Source organism: Larus michahellis, chromosome 13 (assembly GCF_964199755.1).
Source record: "Larus michahellis chromosome 13, bLarMic1.1, whole genome shotgun sequence".
In the NCBI taxonomy this organism is placed as follows: domain Eukaryota; kingdom Metazoa; phylum Chordata; class Aves; order Charadriiformes; family Laridae; genus Larus; species Larus michahellis.
Genome location: NC_133908.1, coordinates 16,418,696 through 16,443,285, shown reverse-complemented (window position 1 = coordinate 16,443,285; position 24,590 = coordinate 16,418,696). Strand labels below are relative to the sequence as shown.

Genomic DNA, 24,590 nt, shown 5'->3' with positions numbered 1-24,590 from the left:
ATGAAGCTGGTAGTTGTGAGTTTGCTTAGAGCTCTTGAGAAGCCACAGTTTCACAGCAGGAAGCAACTGTTCTGGATTGTTTGCATATCAAATGCTAACAAAAAATAAAACAAAATGCTTATGCAGCCCAGGACCCATTGAAAAAGATAGATGCGCTTGAACGCCTTTTTATTTTTGTTTTCTTTACTTTTTTTTTTCTGGCCACCTTTCGTTATGAAAAGGCAACCTACGTACTAATGCCATAGGAGACAGCGACGTGCCTAGGCTTTTTAACGGGCTTGTGCCTGAAAGTTCTTCTACTGAATTATGTTAAAATGGCTTCAGAAACTTGCTGTTCTTTAGCTAATGGATGAGATTAACACTTCACCTGTAGATCTCAAAACACCACGTGAAAATGGAAAAGGAAAGAGCCTTCTGGAATCCTCATGTTGGAGCAGAGCAGGTCTCGTGCCTTTGGCCTGCCTTACATTGGAGTCACAGGCTGCATCTGATTTCTGTCATGGTGTGGGCATATCTTTATCAATTAAGGTTAAGAAAATGCAAGAGTCGATGCGGTATTTAAGTCTTAAAATACGCCGTTGTGTGTTAGCAGAGTGCTGCGTTTGAGCAGTCCCCACAATGCGTGCGCGGCAGTATCTTCCCCAGTGGCTGCTGAATGGTTTCTATTCTAGGAGCGCTCCATGGCTCGGCTTGGAGCGCTGCGGGGGGGGCTCGAGCCGATGAGCTTCCAGCAAGCTCCTTTGCTTCTGCTGGTAAATCTGCAGAGAGGCAGTTCAGGAGACCAGGTGTCTTACGTTTTTACAAGCTGATCTTTGAAGCTTTTCTTGGGCTATGGAATCAGCGCAGCTCTCCTTTCTAGCTGGGTATATAATACTCGTTACAGACTTAGCCGTGTCTCACTGTTCCTGTGCGACTCTCCTTTTGTCGGTGTATCTCTGCCGCAGTCACGGGGACCTGAATGAGCCGGTGCTGAGCCCTGTGCCGCTGCGGCGAGGAGCAGCCCCAGGACACGGGCGGTGGTGGGTCCTGGGCTGGCTCCAGTCTCTGCACCTCAGCTTCTCTCTCCCCTTTTCCCAAATCTGCGTCTGAGGCCAGGCAAGGAGAAGTGATACAGGCATCTACAACTAATTTTTCCCTGTTCTGTGACATGTCTTTCTGTTTTTCTGTTTGTGCATAGGTTTGGTTTTTTGTTTGTTTTTAAAAAAAGAACGCTAACAGCTCAACACCATGTATGTGTAGTCAGGCATTTATCACAGGTTCTTTAGTGTTGAATCTGATGGAGTAACTAATGTCACAGTAGCTAATGTGGGTGAAAATGCAGTGTAATTGTTTAAATATAGCAGTACTTTTCAAAATAAAGAGTTTCTCCCCCCCCCCCCCCCCCCCCCCCCCCGAAAATAAACGAAAACAATTCTTTAACTACTTTTTCCTAACGGAGAAAAAAGCTATGTATATTAAAAACTACACAATTATTCTTAGAAGAATGAAAACTTCCTATACAAGCCTCAGATCATTACGTTATCTCCAGTTTGAGATGGACACACATTTTACACAATGTGTGTGGAAATTGCAGCCTGTTTCTTTTCCAGTTTGTAAGACAGGACACTTGCAATTGTGTATGTGGAACCTTCCCCACCTGCATCTGGAAGGAAATACCTAGTCATTTGTAAACCAAATTAGAGGTATTTGCATATGCATTTTGACAATCCATATTAGTATTTCTTATTTTTTTCTTAGGAACACTTATTAATATTAATGTTATTTTGGGGAAAAAATGCATTATATATAACTGGCCCTTTATGAGATGGAAATTAACTTATAAGTGTCCTAAGAAAATACTTTTAAGAAAACAGTTATTGCCAGGAAAAGTCATTGTTTAGATGTAAAACTATTGGTGCTTAATATGTTTAGTCTCTCTTTCCAAATTTTGTAAACATCTTTCTGGTTTGCTTTTGAAGTGGTTCTTAAATTCTGTCTGCACTCTCAGCTGTCACTGTTGCTGAGCACTGCCCAGTTCTGTGGGTAGCAGCAGATGAGCGTCCACCCCTGGTACTGCGCTTTGAGCACTTGTATCGGAACTAGGCTGCGTTACCGCACTCGAGCAGGGTGTCCGCACACGTAAAGGGGGTGTTTTCTTTACTGGAGGTTGAATGTTAATGACACAGGTCTGCAAACGTAGCTAGCTTCAAAGGATTTGGGTTTTATTGCTTAATTTTCATTGTAAGTAGTCTTACAAATGTTTTGTGAAAGTTAGATGTAATGCACTAAAGAACCTGAGATGGGGAAAAAAGTATTCAATCAGGTGAATTAATCGAACATTTCCATTTTGTAAGGAGACAAATTGGATCTGCATTTCACTATGGATGAAAAAGATTTAAAGTTTCCTGGATTTTGGTTCCCCCATGAAATTGTTTTAAACGTGTGGATGTTTCTCTCTTCCAGCTGCGCCGCATGCAGGAGATGATTGCACAGATGCAAGCCCAAATGAGGATGAAGCCTGGTGATGATTGAGATGCTTAACATCTGGATGCATCAGGTATTACTTTTCTGACTTGTTTACTCTCCTCTTAGATAAGAATTTTTACAGTGATTCGTGTTAATTTTGCACTTTGGAGTAATTACAGAGAAAATGAGTGGTGTTCTGGGTAGACTAGAAAGAAGGGCGTATGCAGGTGTTACCTTGCCAGCTGGTTTTAAGACCTGTAATTTCTTATCTTCAGTGCCTTATTTTTGGATCATCTGCCTTTGTTTCTGTTAGCAAAAGCTCCTCAGAAAATGAATTTGACTATACATAAACAAAAGTTATGGTGTTTCGGGGTGTGTAGTCTGCTGAATTTCTAGCAGTTTTTGCGAAGCACCAAAGGGAATTTGAGGCAAACTGGTTACGTGTACCGAATACGGGCTCCCTCGCTGTCACGTGTGATGTGATGGCTGGGACCAGAGGGAGTCAAGAAAAATAATTCTTGTAGCAGATATTCATGCTTTCTTCAGAATGCAGCTCTTCTGGCATAATTTTTCTTTTAAATGCAAGAATAAAAAAGAGAAGGATATGAGGAGTCTTGTTGCTTAATACTTCAGTTTAATACTCCAGTTGTGATTGCTGGTCTTCTGGAATGTAAAGCTTGAATAAAATGGCTTATATTATCCCTTATGACCTTGTGGCAGCTGCCAACATTCCAAGCCTAAAATAAGGAGATTTTTTTGTTGCCTTTATTTGAACCTTCAGTCTTCCTGTTTATATTAAAAAAAAAAAAAAAAAAAAAAAAAAGAAGAAAAAGCTTCCTAAGGGATAAACTTATTCACTGGATTCCTATTTAAGCAGAAGTTGATGGTTTTACTGGTATGTGCACTGTGATCTTTGCGCAAAGTAGTTAAGGGGCAAAAGGTAATTCAAACTCAGGTTTCTTACTGTCACGATTCCAAGTCTTGCAGGTAGAGGAGTCTTTACATCGTGTCTTCCAACTTCCACACTGAGCTATATTTTCCCAGAGCTGGAAATCTCAGCACTGAGGATGGTTCTGGGGCTGAGCACGCAGTGCGTGCAATAGTCTGACACGAAGCTCTCGCTTCCTCGGGCAGGAGCTGGTAATTATGCAGCCTGATAAATACATTCGTCTGAACTGAAGTCACAAGTTTTTGTGGTGACTTTGTTATTGTACGGCCAAACTCTGCCCACTTGTGAAAATGGCTGTTTGATGCAGGAAACCTTATGTAGTCTAAATTATCATTACTAGTTTTTGCAAAGGAGCTCAATTCTTTGTGTGACTTACAAATCACACTTAATCGCGCGGCATCCTTTAAACTTATACTCAGCAGGAAGAAACTCACCCTAAATCTGCTCGGCTGGTCCATAGTTGTTGCTGGAAGAGCACAGGATGGCAAATGATGCAAATATATTCTGAGCTCCTTCTTCAGCTCCTGGATACTGGCTTTGCTGTGAATCGCTGTCTGAGGGCTAACGGGATGCAGTATTCCTGCTAATCATTAGCCAGTTATGGCACCAGATTCCCTGTGTTTCACAGCTTCTGGTAATACTGGATATGGTATTTGTAGAAACAGATTGGAGCATGGTTTGTGCCAGGCTGAATTTGCAGCCATGGATACGTAAGTAAACAGAGTTTTGAGCAAGCTCATGTGCGTCCCGGTGAAATGTTGTTTTGTAGACACTTTACGCTGCTAATCTGGAGTACGTCTGGGACCACTCCATGTGTTAAGCAGGGCAGCTTTGCAGATTTAACTAAGCGTCCACATGATCTTCCTGTGATTTAGTTTGAGCTAAATCTCAAGGAAGTTAGTTGATCTGAAATACTGAATGTGAACAAATTTGAGAAGGATTTGAATGAGATCGTCGTGTGTGGACGTCCTGCTGTTCCTTTGGCATCCCTGAAGCTGTGGTTCTGCAGCTGCTGTGGAAATCATATTTGACAGACTGCTTTCAGGAAAGAATTTTGAACTTCTTTTTTTGTTACCCTTGAGCTATTGATTGATAGACATTTAGTGTAATTTGCTGGCTCGTGCACAGGCAGATCTGCAGCTGACCCAGAGTGCGGCTGTGTGAAGGTGTCAGTGTGGGGCAGGGGATCCTCACCTGGGACTTGGCCGCAGGCAGGTTTCTCCTGTGCGTGTTAACTGCCTTCGCAGTTTAGGAGGAACGATGATTTCAGCCTCCAGCATTCCCATCAGATTTATTTGCTGTATTTTATTGAACTCACTATTTCCAGAGAAACCAGGAAACTTGTAATTAACACAGTAGTTAACAGATCCAAACTGCCAACAAATTTAAATATAATTGATATCAATCTTTTTGTTGTGTTACAGCTTATCTTGAGCATCTCTCAGGTTCTAGTTTTACAAGAACTTTAAAGGATCAGCTCTGCTACTGTCTCTCCTCTAATTGCTCTCTTGCACCCTTACATCTCTTTATGCTGAGAAAAATGTGTGACTTTGTAGATAACTTATGTAAAAATCAACATTTTCCCTCTTTTTATTTTAGATAGATTCATATTCCTACCTATTCATTTTCTTCAAAAGTGCCTTGAAAATATATTCCCCTTCATGAAGCAAAGATGTAAAGATATTTTCGGATATTTTGAGAAAAGAGCAGTATGGTCTAAATACCTTCATAGATAAGAGCTGGAGAGTAAACAGGAGGATAATGAAAAGTCGTAGTGTCCAAATATGGGGAATACCCGCTTCTGGTTTCAGATGTATTTCAGGGTGGGGAGAAGATTGCTGAAGGCTTTGAGGTTTTCTGGAAAGAGTCTGGCATTGCATAGTGAGGAAGAAGTGCTGAACTCAACTCCTTGCCAAAAGGAGTGAAGAGTCTGTATGATCATGAAGTGCTACACAGATGGGATGACTGGAAGGTCTGGTTTGCCTGATCCCTTTTGAATAGGGGCGTCTTTCAAGGGTTTGTGGAAAGAGCAAAGGGAAAACTTACTTCAAGTGGTTTTCTTCTCTCTCAAGAGTGGAGTAAGAGAAGCGTAAGGGGAGTGACAGAGGCGGAGATGATACACGGGGAGTATGTCCAAAGTTTCCAAAGAGGGTGGACAGATTTCTTGGTGTGGGGAAGTAGAAGCCTGAAGGGGGATGAAGCGCAGTGCTGGTGGAGATGGGTTAGAAGCAGGAAAGGAAGATGGTTTGGGAGCAGTAGTGACCAGTGTGCCAACTGCAGTTTGTGACAAAAGCCCCCGAGTCCAGACTTGCTTGACAAGGTGGTGGTGATCAGAGCTTTGGAGAGCAGCCCTCCCACAGGTGTGCTGACCCGTGCTTTTCTGTTTCCTCTAAACATTCCCTAGCTTCTGCGGGCAGCCGGTGCCTGTGGAGGTGTGTGCAGCAGCGGTGAGAGCACGGCTGGATGCCACAATACTCTTGGAATAAGCAGCAACAATTTTTTAGATTTTTTTTTTTTTTACCCTGACTTTTGATACACTGATCTTTTGAGTCCTTGGAAGCATGGTAAAAACTTCCAGACAAGCTTGGGTTGCTTCTTATATTTGACAGTTCAAATGAAGGATTGGAGAGGAGGGAGATGGAGGGGTGGAATAAGTTACCAAAAATTAAAACAGATTTAGTTTTGTTTGGATACTCTAACACAAAATGCTTTTGCAATAAGCCTGCAGTAATTCCAAGAGCACATTTACCGGTTTCTGAACTTGTCCATCTCAAATGAGCAAGTATTACGAAATGCTGGAATTGTTTTTTCAAACGAAATGGTTATTGATGGGCGTTTCTTCCCTTTCCTTCTCTTTCTGAAAGTGTAGCTCTTTGCAATCTGTTTTCCTCTTGTTATTCTTACAAATCGGTATTATGTCTTCCACTCAGCTTCAGGATCATGCTGGGACAAACCAGTAACAGAAGCTAGGCTATGGAAAACAAATACAGCCAGCTGGAAATGTAGTTATGGTTAGGGAAATGTGTTTGGGGAAAAAACCCAAGCATCTTGTACTTAAAATATCTGTAGGATGGTGAAAACTCTTTTATTATAGCTCATGATTTCCACAAGTATTTTAAAGCCTCCTGAGCCCACTACCTCTGTTCTGATTCTCTGTAAGGGCAGTACCGAAGGCACCAAACAGCTAGTTCTTTCTACCAGTGAATTGACATCACACAAAGCATTGTCATAGCAACCAGCCTTCTGAAAGGATGCTGCTGAATGCTGAATTGATCTGATGAGAAATGTCATTTGGGGAAGCGAGGATCATGTTGTAGTTTTTGGCAGCTGAAATCGAGAGCCTGGAGAATGCGAAGCTTGGGCAAATTTGTAGTGTTTGGAGGAAGTGCCTGGCACTGCCAGTGGCTGTTTCTCTGGCTGGAAATTACCTGAGAAAGGTGCCATCCTTCTCGTGCCCTTTCCGGCTCTTCTGACTATGGACTAGTTCAGCAAACCCCACGTCGGTGGGCTAGCACAGGTTTTTGTTTCCCTTAGAGAGTAGACTTCTGATTGAAATTGCCATTTTTCCTTTGTTGCTGTACAACTGGAGTGCTGAACTCGTGTGGCTCTGTGTGACCTTGGAGCTGACTTGCATAGAAAGGTCTTAGTAGGGCCCTCAAGAGCCACCTTGTAGCTGGAGCCCATCTGCCTTTGTGTGTGACGCGCAGAGCGCTGGGCAGTGAGGGTCGTGTTACGGCTTTTATTCCTTGAGGTGTGGAACAATAACGCTTTCATTTGCGTTTGTACATTTAAAAACATTATCAGCAAAATGGTCCCCCCACCTCCCACAAACCAAAGCACGCTCTATCTTGCAGACTTTAAGCTTTCCAAGGAATGACACAATGTTTGCAAAACATAAAATGAAAAAGATTGACGTACCCAGTAGCAAACTTTTCTGATATTCTCGGTAATTGCCCAAACTGTAGCTCAATAAATTTTGTTATTCGATGGATTGATGCAAACTGGTTCAATTTTTGCCAAGTGATTCCAGACAACATAAAATAGAGAGAATATAAAATTAATTCCTTATGGGTCATGCAGAAGTCCTGTTTTGTGAGGAAGTGTCAGGGGTGAGTGGAAATGTATTTATTTGCTTTTCAGAAATGTGTCGATGCCTTGGGAAAGATGGAAGTCCACAGCGCAGTGGCTACAGTGGCATTGTCAATTCTTGCGCATACGTGCGGGCACCTTGCGCTCTGCCTTGGTTGCCCAGGAGCGATGGGATCGGCCCATCACATATTCCACCTTCTCCCGAGTCTGCCTGACACAGGGCTGGGTGCGGGTGGGATGCAGGAGGCGAGGGGAGGTGGTTGCTGCTGGAATTTGTGGGGTGATGGTATCCTGAGGATGGAGGGCACGGGCCTGCCAGCTCCGTGCCAGCGCCTGGCGTGGGCTCACAGGGGACTTGTAAATGCTTCAGGCCACCTTTTGCTAAGCACACATTTTCAGAGGAACGTTTCTTGGAGTTCTGGAGCTCGGAGCCTGGTATGTATATGTGACTCAGTGGATATTAACCCCATTAGCATATTAAATTAACTGATCATAGAATCATAGAATTGTTAGGGTTGGAAGGGACCTTAAAGATCATCTAGTTCCAACCCCCCTGCCCTGGGCAGGGAGACCTCCCACTAGGTCAGTTCCGATAAACATCGGAAAGCAATTCAAAGGCCAGTTTTGGAACTTAGCAGATATCATCAACCAAGTATATACTATGTGGAAGTACAAAGTGTTGCTACAGACCGGCGAAAGGAAAGGGAACAAACTTGAAGCCACGAAGTCAACAGAGGATGACTGAAATATCAGAAACCCAAAATAGTAGAGTTGTGAGTGACAACATGAGTCAAATCTAGCTAACAACAGGACACTGGTGTCATCCAATACTCTTACTCTTTTTGGAAAGACACTATTTCTCAAAGGTCTTGCTAATGCCTGGGCACCAAAAGGGCTACAACATAAAATAGGTGTGACTTGAAGGAAAAGAATTTAGGTCAGTGAGAAGATGTAACTGCCTATAAAGCAAATGTCTCCCATTAGGAATTCAGAAGTGTCTGTGGAGAGGTGTCAGGTTGCCCTGCAGCGCAGTGGTGTTGGAAGCGGCTGGGGGAGCAAAGCGCTTCCTTCCCGCGGCTGGCAGGACCGCTGCAGGTGGAGGAGGCTGAGCTGTCCCACCGAGTGCGTCGGGGTGCAGGCCTGTGTGCTGCTACTTACCAAGAAAGTTTTGTTTTAAGAGCACACGGGAGAATGTGTTGCCTTTCTTAAGGGATGGTATGAATTCCCATTGCAGATGGAAGCGTTTATTAAAGCTATATGTTGGGGAAAGGCGTGTGGGGGCTTAAAGTCAGTCTAATAGGACTGGAGATCAAACTTGTAAAGAATGGTATCAACCTAATATACCAGAAAATACTGTCCCGTAAGGAGATTAGGAAGAAAAAGCAGTGAAATGACTCCACACCGAAATGCACAAGCATACTTTGGCCAAGTATGTTCTACGAGCATACGAAATGTGGATATCGTGTTGCTAATGCTGGTAACATCAGTGCAGGGCTGTGCCTATGACAACCTTCAGTTTTAGTGGAAATTCCAGTCTTTTTGTGAGTCCGGAACATGAGTTACAGTTCCCTCTTGGGCTGTTGTCTGTACCAGACCAGAGTTAAGCAGGCAATGGCAGAAGTTTTGCTTCTCTGTCATATTTGAAGTAGCTGTGTAGCACAACAGGTTAATTTTGAATTTGAATATTGAATTTGGTTAATGTACGGACTCTGGCTTTAAAGCCTTGATGCTGGCTGCCTTGCTCTGGTTGTTAGGGGAAGCGATGGCCTCCTTAAAATGGTAAGTAATTGTGTATTGAACAGAATTCCCTCCGTGAGAATGGCAAAGAGCAAAGGAGCGCGTTGTCGGCTCCTTATCCCAGCTGCGGTCTGGGCGAGTGCTGCACCGCACCTGACAGGTGAGGTGACACAGCAGTGTTTGCTAGGATATTTCTTTTTTCCATCCAGATGAATGTTTAGATTAAGCTATTTTTTCGTATTGGGAATGAGTGGTTCTGGGACTGGAGGATTTGAGGTGTCTCCCAGGTTCCAAATCTGGCACAACTTCTTAAGCAAGGTCCAATTTCAGGGAAAGCTGGATTTCTGCTTTCTTTGTAGCAGCCTTTTCGAATGGCAAATAACTAGAGACGTCCAAAACTGGCAGTTATTTGAAATGACGGGCCGGTATCTTGTCCTTCAGCCATATGAATAGTGCTGTGCGAGTGCTTGGAGAAACCCGTTTGCCCTACTGTGTTACCTCAGGAGTGTCACGGAGTGTTTGTGCGTGAGATCAGCCCTGCCGCTGGCCCTTGGCCCTGCTTGGGTCGGGGGGTTTGCTTTTCCTCCCCAGAAGCAACGCCGGCCGCGTGCTCCCGCAGACGGAGCAGGGTGGGGGTGCGTCAGGGAGCACGTGGCTAAAAATGGAGTCTCATTTATGTGCTCTTAATAGACACTCGTGATAAATATTTGGGGCCAAACTGTGCCTGATGGGGCTGGTGCGGTTGCGGCGCAGGTCTGTGACGTGGGAACGCGACACCCCGTGCCCTGGGCTGCATGCGGGGCTGGGGGGGCTGGGGCTGCCCCGGGCGCTGGGAGGGGGCCGAGAGCGTGTCCTTGCTAATGCTCTTTGTTTTCCACTTCTGTCCGCAGCGGCACCCAGGTCTCTAAGCAGATGGGGGCTCTTTTCTTTGGCCGAATGGTTACGTGCAAAGGCAAAAGCTGGATGCCGCAGATCAAGACCTGCGTTAAAACAAACACAAAGTCTGAAGATCGTGTTGTAAAACGGCTTCTTTTATATATTCGATGTTAATCATGTTATACTGTATCTTTTTTGATTCTTTTGGTAACACTGTCTTCACACTTATATAAACATGCTTTTATTATCCTTCCTATACCTTTTTATACAGGAACTGATAGAGCGCACTGTTTGGCGTAGTCGTCGTGGTGGTTTAAGGAGTTAATCGTGTATCTGCTAGGTTATTCTCAAAAGTTTTGTGATTAATACTAAAAGACTTTGTGGCCTGTTTACGTAAACGTATGTGTGTTTGCACAGTATCACAGCTTTCACTTGCCATTTTAAGTCATTGTGTATCGTAGCAGTTTTTCATAACTCTCTGTGCTTTGGTTACTTTTGGAGCTTCGTCTCTGGTGATTTCTGTTTGTGGGATGTATGAGCGAAGGTACAAAACGCTGATGGTTCACCAGGGATGCCAAGAAGCTGACTTTTCTAAATCATCGTGCCTTACCGTACCATAAACGCTGCGCCTGCCAGCGGCTTCGGGGTGCCTCCGAGGACTGGTCGTCAGGGCGCCAGTGCTGAGCGCGAGCATTTCTGTCACAGGCATTTTTATCTGTCAGCTGAGCGATGGCATGTACCGAACTTTTTATATACCATAACACTAATTTTCATTGAAATTTTGTAATAAATTGTAGCGATTGGAAAATCTTGGATTTTGGGGTTGTTTTTGTTGGTTTTTGGATTTTGGCTTTTTCCAGCTAATCTGTGAAATGTTGCAGTGGCGTCATGCACGGTACATAATCGAAGGAATCGTCGTATTTACCCTGGGGAATGAAGGCATTTTCTAGAATTTACCTACATACAAACTGCTTTGATTTCATTTCAAAACAAATTTAAAAGTGTCTTAGCTGGAAGTCAGGTAGCAGGGCTCTGCACCCACTTTTTATTTTTCCCCAAGGTTCATTAGGCAGCTACTGGCATCTTTTAGGTGGGTAAATTCCTTGGAAAATCTGATTGCACACCTTAGTTTGTAAATTCATGAATGTTACTGTTTCCTTTATGTCATTGCTGAGTGTATAGCTCTCTTTCTGCTTGCTTTTGTAGTCTTGCATGTAACATATATTCATAAGCGTAAATTACTCTGCAAATATGGGATTGAGACACTTTGTCTTCTGTACTAGATTGGGGCGTCTTTCATATAATGATTAGCTCTAGTTTTGCTGTCTGGCAGCGAGTGTTTAATCAGGCTAGGATTAACAAATGATTGGCATCTCAGGGATGCCTCTTTGGCTTGTGTTTGGAGTTGAACTGCATCAAATGGACATTCCATTGTTACCTCGGTGGCTGCTGTAATGAAGTTGAAGAAAGAAATGGAGTGACAGATGTGTGCTCGTACAAAGTCTCTCTGGGTTTCATGAAGATGTGAATTGTAAGCGTGGCTGTCAAGACGGCCAAGGGGAGCGGTTTAACGGTAAACATCTTCTCATGAATTGTGTGCCACTATGTGCACCTTTCACATTGTTTTTCTTCCAGAATTTTGCATCATGTTTTGCAACCTTCTTAAAATGATTTGCTGTCCGTTTGTGCCTGTGGGAGTGAGGACAGCCATACCCCTCCGGAGAAGCCGAGGCTGCAGTTGTGTATGGGATTAGCTGTGAGCAAAGGTAACACCGACGGTTCATCCTTCAAGGCAAAGTAGGACAGTGGGGAAGCGGGCTTTCAAAGGCATCTATCTTTAGCTTTATTAACAACGGAGCTTCCCCCCCTCCCCTCTTTTCAAAGCCAGGCACCTAAAGCCACTGTCACAATTCTTGTGTGTGCCGCCTCAGTGAACAATTTCACTAGTGGATACTGATAATCAATCGATAAACTCGGCTTCTCTCTGGCTCCTCAATTCCAGCTGGAGCATCTCTGCTCCAAACCCGAGATCTACGTGAATAATGGTCGAAGAAGGGCTCGTGGCGCTGCTGATACCATACCTGAGTGTGTTCCTTTCAACATAGGCTTGATTTTTATGCCTTCTGCCACTTTGTTGATGTTGTCTGATGTTAATTTTCAGTTACACTTGAACTTGGTTTTGTTAAAATATTTCACAGCTTTATGGGGAAACCTATTTGTTAACCTGAGTCTTCGCTACTGTGGAGATCTCTGGAGAGGGGACTCTGGCTGGAGCCTAATTTCTGACCCTGCAGTTCCGCTCCTGTCTGTGTCGGCGGGGCCGGGGCCATGGAAGATGAGTCCCTTTTTCTGAGTCCCACCCCGGCCTTCTCTGGGCTGGCACCTCCCAGCACTGGGACAAAGTGCCCGCACGTAACTGTGTAGGGACTGCTCAGCAGGCCTGAGGAACAGGTGGCTGCGGTCCTTTCGGTCTTTGTTAGATTTAAAGTACTGTGGCAGACAATAAAACAACTCATGAAAGGTTGGTTGGTTTGTTGGTGCCTTTAATTGTGGTGTAGAGTCTGAAATGGTCTGTGGCACTCTAGCATTTAAAAACAAGTAAATATGGTGACAATTACCTGATTTATTTCTTTTTGGATGCTTTGAATCAATAGCTAAAAGTGAACTTGGGATGAGTTAACGGGTTTTCAAAGCATATGTTCCTGGGCTTGCCAACCTCTGGTCTTGGAAGTGTCTCCTTGTTTTGATACGAGGGATGTTTTGAATGAGAAGGTGGAAGAAATGGCAAGATAAATGCTGTGATGACTGCAGGCATTTGAAAAATCCGTACTGTGGCATCAGTGTTGGTTTTGTTCCAAGGCAGGGGAGTGTCCTCGCGTGTGTGCAGCCATCACCCTGCCAAGCGTGTCCTGTCCTGGATCAGAGGCGTTTCATGTCTGATTATTTACCTGTCCTTGAAATGTGGAAGCTGTGGAAAGAGCTGGGTGTCCTGAGGCTTCGCAGCCCCCTCCCCGTGCTCCTTTGCTCTTGGGTTGGGGTTCCTGTGAGCTTAAATCATGTGCTACTACTGCTTTTGGAGTGTTTAAAATTCACTTGAGTTCTCTCCTGCCTTTCCTTAAGAAGTTATACTGGCAGTTTTTACCTAAAATAACTTTCCATATCACCTCTTTAAAATGGTTTAATGGAAGCAGAGCACACATGCCTGCTTTGCACAGTACAGTTGCAGCATGATTCAGGGCTTCCCACTGCATTCTGAGATGCTAAATCTGGAAACGCATTTCCTATTTATTCCATTTGTGTTTGGTTTTCTTGAGGTTTTTTACAATGGTGTATCCCTTCTGGGTGTTGTGTTTGTGTCCCAGCGTGGGGAGTGCTTCCTCTTACCGCGTCTCAGCCTTCAGCCACCCCTACCCCGCCGTGGGGCTGGGGGGCTGGGGGAGCTATTCCTGTACTGCACCTGGCCCTGCCTGGGTTTGCCAGCGGGGAGATGCTGTTGGGGTGCTCCAGCCTCTGCGTGCTGTGCTGGGGGGGGGATCGGACACCACTCCAGCCCCGGGGGGGCCTGGGCCCGGCTGTCATCCCTCTGGGGCCCGGGCTGTCACCCTTCCGGGCCCGGGCTCCCCCTCCGGGCCCGACTGTGTCCCCTTTCAGCCCGGGGCTCCGTCCGCCCGGACCGTCACCCCTCCAGCCCCTCCCGGCCTGCCCCCCATCCCCTCCCTCCCCGGTGTCCCCCCGCCCCTCCGGGCTGTCAGCCGGGGCGGGCGCGGGGCGGGGCGGGCTCCCGGCATGGGCGGCCCCGGGGCGGCCCCGGCCCCTCGGCGGCGGCGCTGGGGCGGCCCTCGCCGCACACACACACACACACACACGCACACCCCGGCACACACCGCCGCCGCCACCACACACCCCCCGGCGCGCTGCGGGCGGGCGGCACCATGAGCACCGGCCTGCGGTACAAGAGCAAGCCGGGCAACCCAGGTGAGGCGGCGGGGACGCGCGGCCGCTCCGCCCCGCGGCCCTTCGTGGCCCCCCCGCCTCACTCTCTGCTTTTCTCTCCCCACCGCCGCTCCCGCCGCCGGCGTCCCGGCCCCGCCGACCCCCCGCAGAGGAGAAGCAGGTAGGTGGGCTCCCGCCACGGCCGAGCCGCGGGCGGCGGCTCCATCCGGGCGACGGGCGCTTTGCCCGCTCCGTCTCCCCGCGTTTTGGGTCGGGTTTGGCTTTTTTCGGTGCCTCTGGGTGTGTCGGGGGGGGGGGGCGGTTCGGCGCGGGGCCGGTACCGGCGTTTGGGTGCGGGGGGGCACGTCTGGCATCGCCCCTCGCGGCCACGGGCCCGGCCCGGCCACTCGCCAGCTCCGGTGGCAGGTCACCACCTCGCAGGCGGCCAGCACTGGGCGTTAGGGAACATCTGTTCTGCTTTGCAAAGCAAATCGCTGTTCGGAGACGTGCCTTCGGGTTCGGGAGAGAGGGAGGGGGTGATGCAATCCGATGACATCGGCAGGTTTTTTTGTTCTCGATGTGGTATTTGGAGGGGCTCAGGGTGTTTGAAAGAGGAGGAATCCTTTTCTGGCGAGCTTGGATGGCTAGGGATGGGGTTATTAGCAGTCCCGTGTGTTCATTAGCACCCGTCATCATGATGTAGGCAATGTCTGCAGAGCTTTTCTGTCTCACAAAGGTGGGGACGGAGCGATGGTGAACGCAGCAGGGCAGTGCCCCGCATCCCTGCCGCGGGATGGAGCGATGGTGAACGCGGCAGGGCAGTGCCCCGCATCCCTGCCGCGGGATGGAGCGATGGTGAACGCGGCAGGGCAGTGCCCCGCGTCCCTGCCGCGGGATGGAGCGATGGTGAACGCGGCAGGGCAGTGCCCGTGTCCCTGCCGCGGGATGGAGCGATGGTGAACGCGGCAGGGCAGTGCCCCGCGGTCCCTGCCGCGGGATGGAGCGATGGTGAACGCGGCAGGGCAGTGCCCCACGTCCCTGCCGCGGGAACAGGTCCGCCCATCCCCAGCCTGGCTTGCACTCGCCTTTGGTCCAGCCTTTCTCTGAGGCTCTAATCCATATGCAGCAAACACCTTACCAGCCGAGACAACGGTACTGCGCGGCCTTTCTGGAGCACAGAAAAGCAAACCAGCCTTGTAGCAGTGTGGGCATCCACCTGGCCCTGCAGGAGATGGTGCTTCCCTGGATAACGCAGACTTGGGCACCCTGAAAAGACACCTGTGCGTTTCTGTGAGCTGATGATGGCAGTGATGAGAGGAACAAAGTGAATCCAGGGTGTAGTGTAATGGGGTTGTCAAGTGCATTTTTCCTAAGCTACTTAGAGTTTTGCTGGTATTTTGTAGTTATTTGTGAGTATTGCTGTTAATTCTTGTTTTATTTCTGGAGGAAAATCCAGAACATGTTCTGAAATCACAGAAAATTTGATGTAAGCTGTGAACTGGAGAGGAGCTTTGTGACCCCCCCAAAACATGCTGCTCTTTAGTTCATTTGTTTTTAAATAAAGAGGGAAGCAGGTTATGTATAAGGCTCCTTTCTGCTTGTGACCCAGGGGAAGAAGCGAGGCGGAGATCAGAGCACTCTGTTGTAGGTATTACCATAGCTCCTGGAGGCCCTTCTCACGCTGCAGGGGCAGAGAGGGCTGGGGCCGGTACCCAGAGCTCCCGTCGGCAGGAGAGTGGGGTCTTCTGCGGGGCAAAGGAGGTCTGTCCTCAAACGCGCGGCTGTATCCGCGTGTCCTACGATGAGAGCACAGAGCGGGTCTCGCATGACGGAGCACTGGTGAGTTTGTGCCAGCCATGTTACTTGTGGAGGGAAACCAAGCTGTGAATACAAACCAATCTGTTACAATTAAAGTGAACGGACCAAACCACAAATGATCTCCCTTTAGCATCCTTTGGGAGCCGGGATTTTCTTCCTGTGCCATTTGTTCCAGTCTGTTCGCATCTCGCAGCAGGTGACAATTTAAAAGGTCTACTAAAGCTGTGATTCCTGCCTGAACTACTTTTCCCAAATTTATTATAAAAGCTATTTTTTATAAATACTTGAGAAACAAAGTGAGCTTCTTGAGAGGGCAGTACAATAGATTGCATGTAAGCAGGGTAGCCTTCAGTAAAATCCTAGTAATACTGATGACTTGCGGAGTCCAAAAAATGTTTGGTTGTGGTGACGGTGATGGGTGGACGGTGACAATGTGGCGTCAAAGGATGTGTCTTCATCTCCCCTCACCGCGCAGCCAGGGCTGATGCATTGTCTGGACCCAGGGGACTCCGATTGCAGGTTGGACTCCTAATTGCTATGAGGAGAAAATAACAGTAGATTCCCCACCTCTCTGATTTCCGAGGAATGACCTCTTAATTGGTGTGTTTGGTACTGAACTCCTGTGCTACTGAAGTCAGTGGAGGTTTGATACTGGTCTCCATGGGCAGAGCATCCAGCTTCCCAAGGAGAAGGGCTGTGCTTTAAGACCCTGGATGAGGGAGAACCAGCTTCTGGTCTGAAGCTCTGCAGGAGGCTGCCTGGTGAGACCGAACTCCTCAGTCCCATTACACCTCGGTTCAGCACCTCTCCAGGAGGGCTGGTTTCTCTCCTAGCAATGTATTTCCCACTGGAGCGCTGAGAGGGATTCTTGTGGTGAGGCTGGGTAGGCAAATGAAGCCATGACTAACGTCCTGTGTGCAGGAGAATAGGGCCCGTGTAAGGGACACCTAGCAATTTGTCAAAAGAGCATTGACTTGAGAACCAAACAGGGCAAGTGCAGCGATGGTCCCTCTGCCAAAGCCTGAGGTGTTGCTGTGGGAGGAGTACGGGTGAAACCTCCCAAATACCTAGTTCAACTGGAGTCTCCTGGCACGCTCCCGCAGAACATGCCTCCTAGCTGATGGTGTTGGCGTGTGTTTGGGGTGTTACCTTGCCGTGGCTCTGAAGCTGGCTTCTGCTCACTCAGGCCCATGTCTCTCATGTTCTTTGAAGTCATTGTTTCTTTTTAAATCAGGAGGATGGGAACCTCTCCTTCCCAAGTTGATCTCTCCCCACCCCATCAACTTGCAAAGTTGTTTGGGTGTGGGAGTAGAGACTGTCTGGTGGATCCAGTTCTTTCAGTGGGTTTGAAATTACAGGGCTGTGCCTTTGCATTCAGCGTGGTCCTTTTTTCTACTTCAGCGTATTTTGAAGTGGTCTGCCTGTCGGTAAATATATATATGGGGGGGTGCCGTGTATAGAGAAGATGCTGTGCAAAAGGTAGTCTGGCTGGAGAAATGGAGAAATTCAGTGCGATTCTAGGCATTGAGAACTCCTGAATTCATTGAATTTGTGTCTCAGTTTTTGAGAATCTGGGGTTTATATCTTAAAAGTGTGTATTCAAACTCCTTTACTTTCTTCTTGGGAAAAAAGAAAGAAGCAGAGATTTCCATCGTTCCTGGAACAGTAGATGTTCCAAGAGCAGAGACGTTTTCCCTTTAAAATGGCAGCCATGCCAACATAGAGCATCATTTGAAGGTCAACCTTCAACCCCAGCCTTGCCTACCAGAATTCCCTGTCCATGTGTGCTGAGCCCCCTTCTCCTTGGACTTACAAGAAAAGCGTAACCCCCGAACAGGCTGTGCTCCGCGTGGTGCAGAGGTACCCGAGGCGTTTCACCCACTGGTGACCACCCCAGTGCAGGCAGCTGCTGATGACAAAGAGCGGATTAGGAGGAGGGAGGAGTGGAGATTCCTGTGTCTTGAGCTGGCTGAGAAGAACCTTAATGTGACCCTTGATTTCTGTGTAGGGACCCATGTGGTAAAAATGGATGAGCTGAGTGTTGTAAAGTATGTGAGGAAAAGTATCGTGTGAGTGGCAGGTTCCCTTGTACAATTGTGCAAAGACAATGAGGTCTTTACGGAATCCGCTCAAAGTCTGTGCTGGAGCAGCTTGCAGGATTCCTGCCTGCGTTACAGGGTCGCAGCATTGCCATCTTTCATCTGTTTTCCTTAAATTAACAGTTCTCCTAACCTTGTGACTAGGGGAAAGTTCTTTCTTGTGGCCGTGCTTGTGCAGAACAGCATGGAACCTAGAAGGCAAACAGAGCACCACTGACTTTCTTTTTCAATTTTCTCACAGTTAAACCATTTATTTTATAGTCGTGATGCTTCGAGTCATTGGGAGTGGCGATATGGCTCTGTGTTCTGCGCTGTCTGTCGTGCTCTGTATCGATTCCAACAGGGTGGTTGTGGGGAGGGGTTTTTTGCCAGGAGAAAGCAACGTTATGTTTGCAGCTGGCGAGTGGGCTGTTTCCCCCCAGCTGGATAGTCTCGCCGTGTCACAGAGCGCCCTGGGTGAGGCTGTTCCTCCTTGACTCCCATGGTAATGTCTCTTCCAACCCCTGTGTTTTCCAACCCTGGTCTTGCGTCCTGGCTCCCGAGATGCGCCTGCCAGAAAGGGAGTAGCAGATTAGTCACAGATTCTGGAGGTAAATACTGGAAACACTCTTAAAGCAGCACATCTCTGCTTGTTTTTCTGATGTCCCAGTGTATCTTGGCCAGACGTAGCATAGGAGTGGAAGCTTTTACTTCTCTGTAAAAAGCCGTGTGTGGTTCGTTAATTTTTTTTGGCCTGTTTCAAAAGACAACGTTGGTCCCTTGCCCTCCGAACTGGGCAAAGGCTCAGTGCTCAGAACGGCGTGCCAGGGGCTGGGTGGGACCGCAGCAGGTCGAGAGGTTGGGCCCTGCCTGTCCTTCTGCTCTGCATCTGTCTAAGCACCCCTGCTGCAGGATGCCGGTGTCGCACAGACGGGCTGTTCTGGGCTGGGGAGGGAGGTCCATCCTGGGCACTTGGACTTCTTTTGGGTTTTTTTTTTTCTTCCCTTCTTTCTGCTTGCCTTCTTGGAAAAGGTCTGTAAAAGGAGGTCAGCACATGGGCTGCATGGTGAAACAGAACTGCTGGAGAGCTGGGCACAAGATCTGCCTCCTGCTGCTGCTGATGTCTCTCTTCAATTATTTATGCTCCAAATGGATAAAACGGTGTTAGTGCTGGGCAGGGGAGAGGTTCGGCCCTCTCAGTGCGAGCAGCGATCTGCAGTTTATGAAAAGGAGAAGTAAGTGCTTCCTGCACAGGGGTTTTTGTCCTTTGAACTTCCACGAACTGCTCAGCTACGCGTGTGCGAGTCCAGTGTTCTGCCGCTCTTGTGTGAACTGCGCAGGGCTGTTTCGGGCACGTTAGCCAAGTGTGTAAGTGCAACAGATGTGGCCTGATCCTTGCTGATGCTAACGAAGGAGGAGCAGCCGTCACTTAGCCCCAGGAGATGCCTTGTGGCACTCACTCAGCTGCTGGGTCGCAGCCTGCTGGGGCATTACAAAAGGCAGCTGCAGAGGTGACAGACGTTGTTGCTGCCATCTGAATGAAGGAGAAACCTAGTCCCGGGATGCTTCAGGTCTCCAAAGTCAGGGAGTCTCTTACAACTGCTTAACGCTCTTGGAAATGATCTTCACAGTGATGTCATTCTTCATTTGATTGTTTTAGCAATAAATGTAAGGAGGTTATGACAGTTCCCTGCAAAAGTTGAGGAAAGGCGAGTCTAGAGAGGAACAGCTAGTGGAGTTCAATGTCTTCTCGAGCCTGTTTCGCCCACCCTCAGCTTCACTCTAAGTTCATTAAATGCCCAATAAAATGGACATCTTGGAAATCCAGGGGAGGTTCCACGTTCAGCCAGCTGGTTGCTCGAAGTGCCAGGCCAGGTTGGGTCCCTGCTGTGTATCTTTAGAGCTTTGCCAAATTAACTTTAAATCTTGATTCCCAGGGGTGTCCCTTGCAGTCTGGGGACACTGCACTGCCCACAGCCGTGGCTCCTATGGCCACGCTGCAGCTGCTGCCCACCTGTGCCGAAACCGTGCCTGGAGAGCTCTGGAGAGTCTTCAATACTTCAGGCACTTCTTGCTGAGATTTCCCTTGGCTAAGCCAAGGCAGTTCCTCTCCTGCTGTTTCTCTTCCAGTTCAAGTGGCTTCTGTGTTACTTTTTTCCTGGACAGCAGAGCATGAACGGCGGGCACCTCCTCCTCTTACCTGCAGAGCTTTCTTGCCTAACCAACAGTAACACTTTGTCCCCTTCTTGCCCAAGGCAGAGATTTCCCTGAAAGAGTGAAACCACACAGAATAATCCTCTAGTAGTCATGAAAGAAACGTGTGGCATCTCTAATACATTGTGTGACTTCAGATTTTTGTGAAGCGTATACAAGTTGATTCATACTGGAATAATTCCCACATGGGCTGGATTTGGTCTGTGTGTGTGTGTGTCTCTACGGTGTGGTTAGCCTCGAAGCACAGGAAAAAATGTTTGTCTGCTGTTACACATTCCTTTTCTCCCAGAGAATTGTCCCTGGAGCTGTGAAGAGGTTTGGAGCCATCTTGTTCCCACAAGGGTGTTCAGGAGCTGGGTTTGTGTGTGGTGCATCAGAAAAGCTGGGATCAGGTCCCAGAACACGTGCTCCCCGTCAGTCTGTGTGCTGCTGCTCAGCCCCGACTTGGTATCCCAGGAACCTTGTTCAAAATGAGTAGTGGAAGGTGGCTCCGCGGGTGCCCAGAGGGAGGGTTTGCGTGTGCAGCGCTGCCGGAGGGGCTGGGATGCAGAAAGCGAGAGATTTTCTGTCCCTCCTGGCTCCAGTAAGGGTCCTTTCTGTTTAGAGGGCTGAGCAGGTTAATTCCTTCTCTCTTGTGTGAGTGTACTTCCAGTGCAGTAATCGGAATCTGTTGTGGCTTCCTGACATTCAGCTCCAGGCTGCAGTGCTGTCCCGTCCCTTGCCCTGTCGCTGCCAGCCCTCCTCGTGGGGCCGGTGCCCCCGGCATCGCCAGGGCTGCCGTGCTGGAGCAGAGTGCGCTGCAGGGCGCAGGGACCGGCCTGCTGATGAGCAAAGCCTGGCGAAGTGTTGGCCAAGAGCCGAAGAGGAACTGAAACCCTGCACAAGCATCTGCAAGGGTGTAATGCCAACGGGTGGAGAATTGTTTTGTTCCAGGCTTTAGTACAACTGTCCACTCCTGAAGTCAAAAAAAAAAAAAAAAAAAAAAGAGAAGCTGAAGCTGAGCTCTGGCAGAGGGGTGTAGCTGCTCCGTGCAGGGCAGCACAGCGCGGGGATGCTCGGGAGGGCAGAAACGTCTCTGGATGCAGCTGCGCAGCCTTAAGATTGCACGGGCCTGCTGCCGTGGCGGCGAGGGCTGCGGGGGCTCGGGGCTGACGCTCAGCAGTGCGGCTGCTGGAGGATCTCGGGCTGTGGCTCATGCGAGCTCGGGACTCTGCAGGGTGTGAGCCGGTGTAGCTGTCAGTCAGCCGGAGGTGGGAAGCTCTTAATAGGAGTTAACTCATTTTTTCACTCACCTCTGCAGTTGGGTCTGGTTTTCTGCACCGTGGCAGTAGCTGGCAGCAGTGACAGATGGTGCTGGGACCCATGTGCTCACCCTGAAGTTGGCCGATGGGGAGAGAGGAGCAGTGTGGGGCTGAGCCGCCCCTGTCTGCCATGGCAGGGGCTGCACGGCGACTGCTCGGAGCCGTGGGGCAGGAGAGCCGAGTTCTTCGCTTGCCAGCTTTGTTCTGCTCAGCCGTTTGCGTTTCCTGGGAACTTTGGGAGCGCCCTGTTTATTTTGAAGCTTGTTATTGAGTGTGTCCAGGGTGTGCGTATGGGGCTGGGATGGCCTGTCTCCACCTCACGCCGCCCGGGGCGGCGGGTGCCGTTCTCCCGGAGTGACTCTGGCCGGGGAGCCGGGAGCCGGGAGCGCGGACTGAGCAAATAAACCGCAGGATCATGAGCGCTGGCTCCTGGAGACTCGCCATGGGGAGCGAGCCTGGCCCACTGACCTCTGGACATTCTCAGCACAGAAGGAAGGGAGGGGGAAAAAACCGATCCACTCAATTAGCTTGTGGGAAAAGAGGCTCCAAGGGCTTAACGTCTTCCTTCTGCTTTCTGGGAGGCAGAGCCCATGGCGGCACAGATGCGGTCAGGGCTCCAGTGACTGTGTGTCATTTTTCCTTGCAGACGCCTGGTGCTTGGAGCTGTGTGAACACATAGGGGAGCGCAGGGCAGGCCTTTTGCTGCTTTAGTCTGGATTGCAGTTAGTTTTAAGATCGCTTCCCAGGCAAGTCGCTTTGCTTTCAGCCTTTTGTAATGTCTCCTGGCTGTTTCCTCAGTGTGGGAATTACTCTAATCCTGCCTGCCACACTGAGCTCATTCTTGCTGTGATACATACACACATGAAGTCTCTTTAGAACCTGCAGCCTTACATCCACTTTTATTTTCAAATAAATTACATACTACGTTAATTATATATTCAGGTGAAATGAGTCACAAAGGCATCTGCTCTCTGCCTGTCCTACCTACGTTGTCCCCTTGCCTGTGCTTTCTTTTTAGTTTAAAGCTCTCCTGAGCCTCCGCATTGGGTATTAAGGGATGTGACGTCCTGGAAGCGTAGATAAGCAGTATTGGAAATGCCCGTCTGGAGCAATGGTAACTTCCCTCTGCCCAAGGCCTGCCGTAAAAAATGTCAGGGAGGTTTATGGCTTTTAGGATCCCACAGATTCTGAGAGGTTCCGGCTCCTTGGAGGAGCTGGTGCCAGCCGGGATCAGACAGTGATGGCAGAAGCATCACCGCCTTCAGGAGCTGGTATTTGCCGTTCTGTCGGCAGTGGGCTGGATCAAGCCAGTGGGGGTTAAACGGCGAGAGATGCGGCTGGCCTGCTGCGACTGCCCAGCGCCAGAGAGCAGGAGCGTGGCAGCAGGACAGCAAGAGAGATGCTGCCTGAGCCCGTCTCTCCTCTCCGGCGGCTGCGCCCACAGTCCCCACTCTGCGTTGATGGTTTCTGCGACGCAGCCGGAGTGGAGCTCTGGAGCCCTGAGCTGGAGCGTGCGGGAGGGAAACTGCCCGAGTCTCACTCCCAAGAGTAAAACCTTTGCTGTTCGTCCGCGTGCTTAGAAGAGCCCTCCTCCCCTCAGAAGGAGCCCTTGGCAGAGCGTGCATTTCTGAGGGAAGTAGATATCAGAGAGGACAGTTATTTAACAGAACTTGGTGCTTTTTCTGGGCAGTTAATCCAGGCACATGCCTGGAAGGACTCCAGGTCCGCTGGGCAGCCGAAGGCTCTGGATCTGCTGTAGTCTGGCGGCAGCGCCAGGGCTGACGCTTTGGGAGCTCAGACCAGGCCCACAGAGGCCAGAAAGTCAGAGGTCACCTTATCTGCTTGGGGTCCTGCTCACCATCACTGTGCAGCGGGAGCGGGGCCTCCTGTCACTTGGATAAGCCTCACCTGTCCTGCCCCACCACGCTCAGCGCACGGCATCTGGCTTCACGGCAATTTAAATAAACCAGCGGTGACTGGATGGGGCCCAGTGCTCCTCTTCCTCAGTGCCTGCTCTGTTCAGCCTGCTGGTCCTCCAACAGAAAGGCTGCATGCCATCTCATAGCTGTGTGGTGGCATTATTTTCAGCAGCTCTCATGAATGTCAGTGAAAGCCTTTCTGTTTGAGGTGGTAGGGCTGCTCCTCAGCAGCTGCTGGGAGGCTCCGGCCAGTGCCAGGCGTTTTGCTGCCTGGTTTGAATGGCCAGTGTCATCTGAACGTCTCCCTGCTCCTCCCGTGGCCGCGCTGTCATGGGCAGGTGTCAGTCAATAGCAGAATTGTTCTCCTGGTAAACAAGTGATGGTGTTACTGGAGCTGCCCTTCATGTAGCAGCAGCGCAGTGTGTGCATGGGGTTGCTAACGAGGGATGTCATGGGGCTTGTTAGTCTGAAAGCCTAAGGAACCATCTTCTGTTTCTTTGCAAAGTGTGTGGATGCTTCTTCCCGTGTGCTGCTCCTGTGCTGCGTCTGGCACTCGGGCGTGTTTGGCACTGAAGTGTGTCCCTGCGAGGCAGAGCCCATGGCACAGACCTGGGCGTGTTGGAGGACTCGGGTCCCATCTGTCATGACCTCAGTGACAGTGGACGTCCAGGAAATGTCTGGGTGAGACCCCTGCTCTGGCTGCCGCAGACACCCTGCATGTGCCCGAGGGCTGAGCTGATTTGTAGCTCCAGTGAATCCATCTGTATTGGGCACCCAGAGCCTGTCCCCTAGGGGTTTAGGGCTTTCCCTTCATGACAAATTACTATTTTTTCTTTCTTATTTAAAAAAGAATAAAAAATATAGGGCATCCACCCACATCTTGGCTGGTATCCTGCAGTAATAGGCCAGCACGTGTTTTCTCCAGTGGAGCAAAGCAGGTCTTGCTTCGTATTTGTAAGGCAATGGTTTATAAATGAGCCTCAAAAGAAAAACTGATTTCCCCACTTACAGCAAAATTACATCAGGAAAGAGTCATATCAAAATTTCTTAAAGCTGAGGCATGAATTTGGTCTGATGCTGTTGATTTGATCACGTACAGTGGGAATACTCTGTTCCGGAGGTGTGGAGGTGAGGGAGCACATTCCCTTTGTGCACATAAAGCCAGACCTTCTCCGTCCGTGACATGACTAGAGGATAAATCCCAGAAAACAAACCCCGAGGGATCGCTGTG

At 49.0% G+C, this 24,590-nt stretch overlaps 2 protein-coding genes across 5 annotated transcripts in view; both read left to right on the top strand.

Moving 5' to 3' along the window:
- Positions 1-10,904, top strand: part of LOC141750828 (septin-2) — a 38,279-nt gene extending 27,375 nt beyond the window's left edge. For both annotated transcript variants that reach the window (XM_074606595.1, XM_074606597.1), the window contains exons 12-13: positions 2,443-2,536; positions 10,111-10,904. In XM_074606595.1, coding sequence (XP_074462696.1) covers positions 2,443-2,511 — 69 coding nt within the window. In that variant the 3' untranslated portion in view covers positions 2,512-2,536; positions 10,111-10,904. The remainder of the gene's footprint in view (positions 1-2,442; positions 2,537-10,110) is intronic.
- Positions 2,440-24,590, top strand: part of SEPTIN5 (septin 5) — a 51,236-nt gene continuing 29,085 nt past the window's right edge. Inside the window, exon 1 of one of the 3 annotated variants that reach the window (XM_074606591.1) lies at positions 2,440-2,536. In XM_074606591.1, the coding sequence (XP_074462692.1) occupies positions 2,504-2,536 (33 nt within the window). In that variant the 5' untranslated portion in view covers positions 2,440-2,503. Of the gene's footprint in view, positions 2,537-13,891; positions 14,080-24,590 lie in introns of those variants that run through there. The other 2 variants (XM_074606594.1, XM_074606590.1) reach the window with 2 other exon arrangements.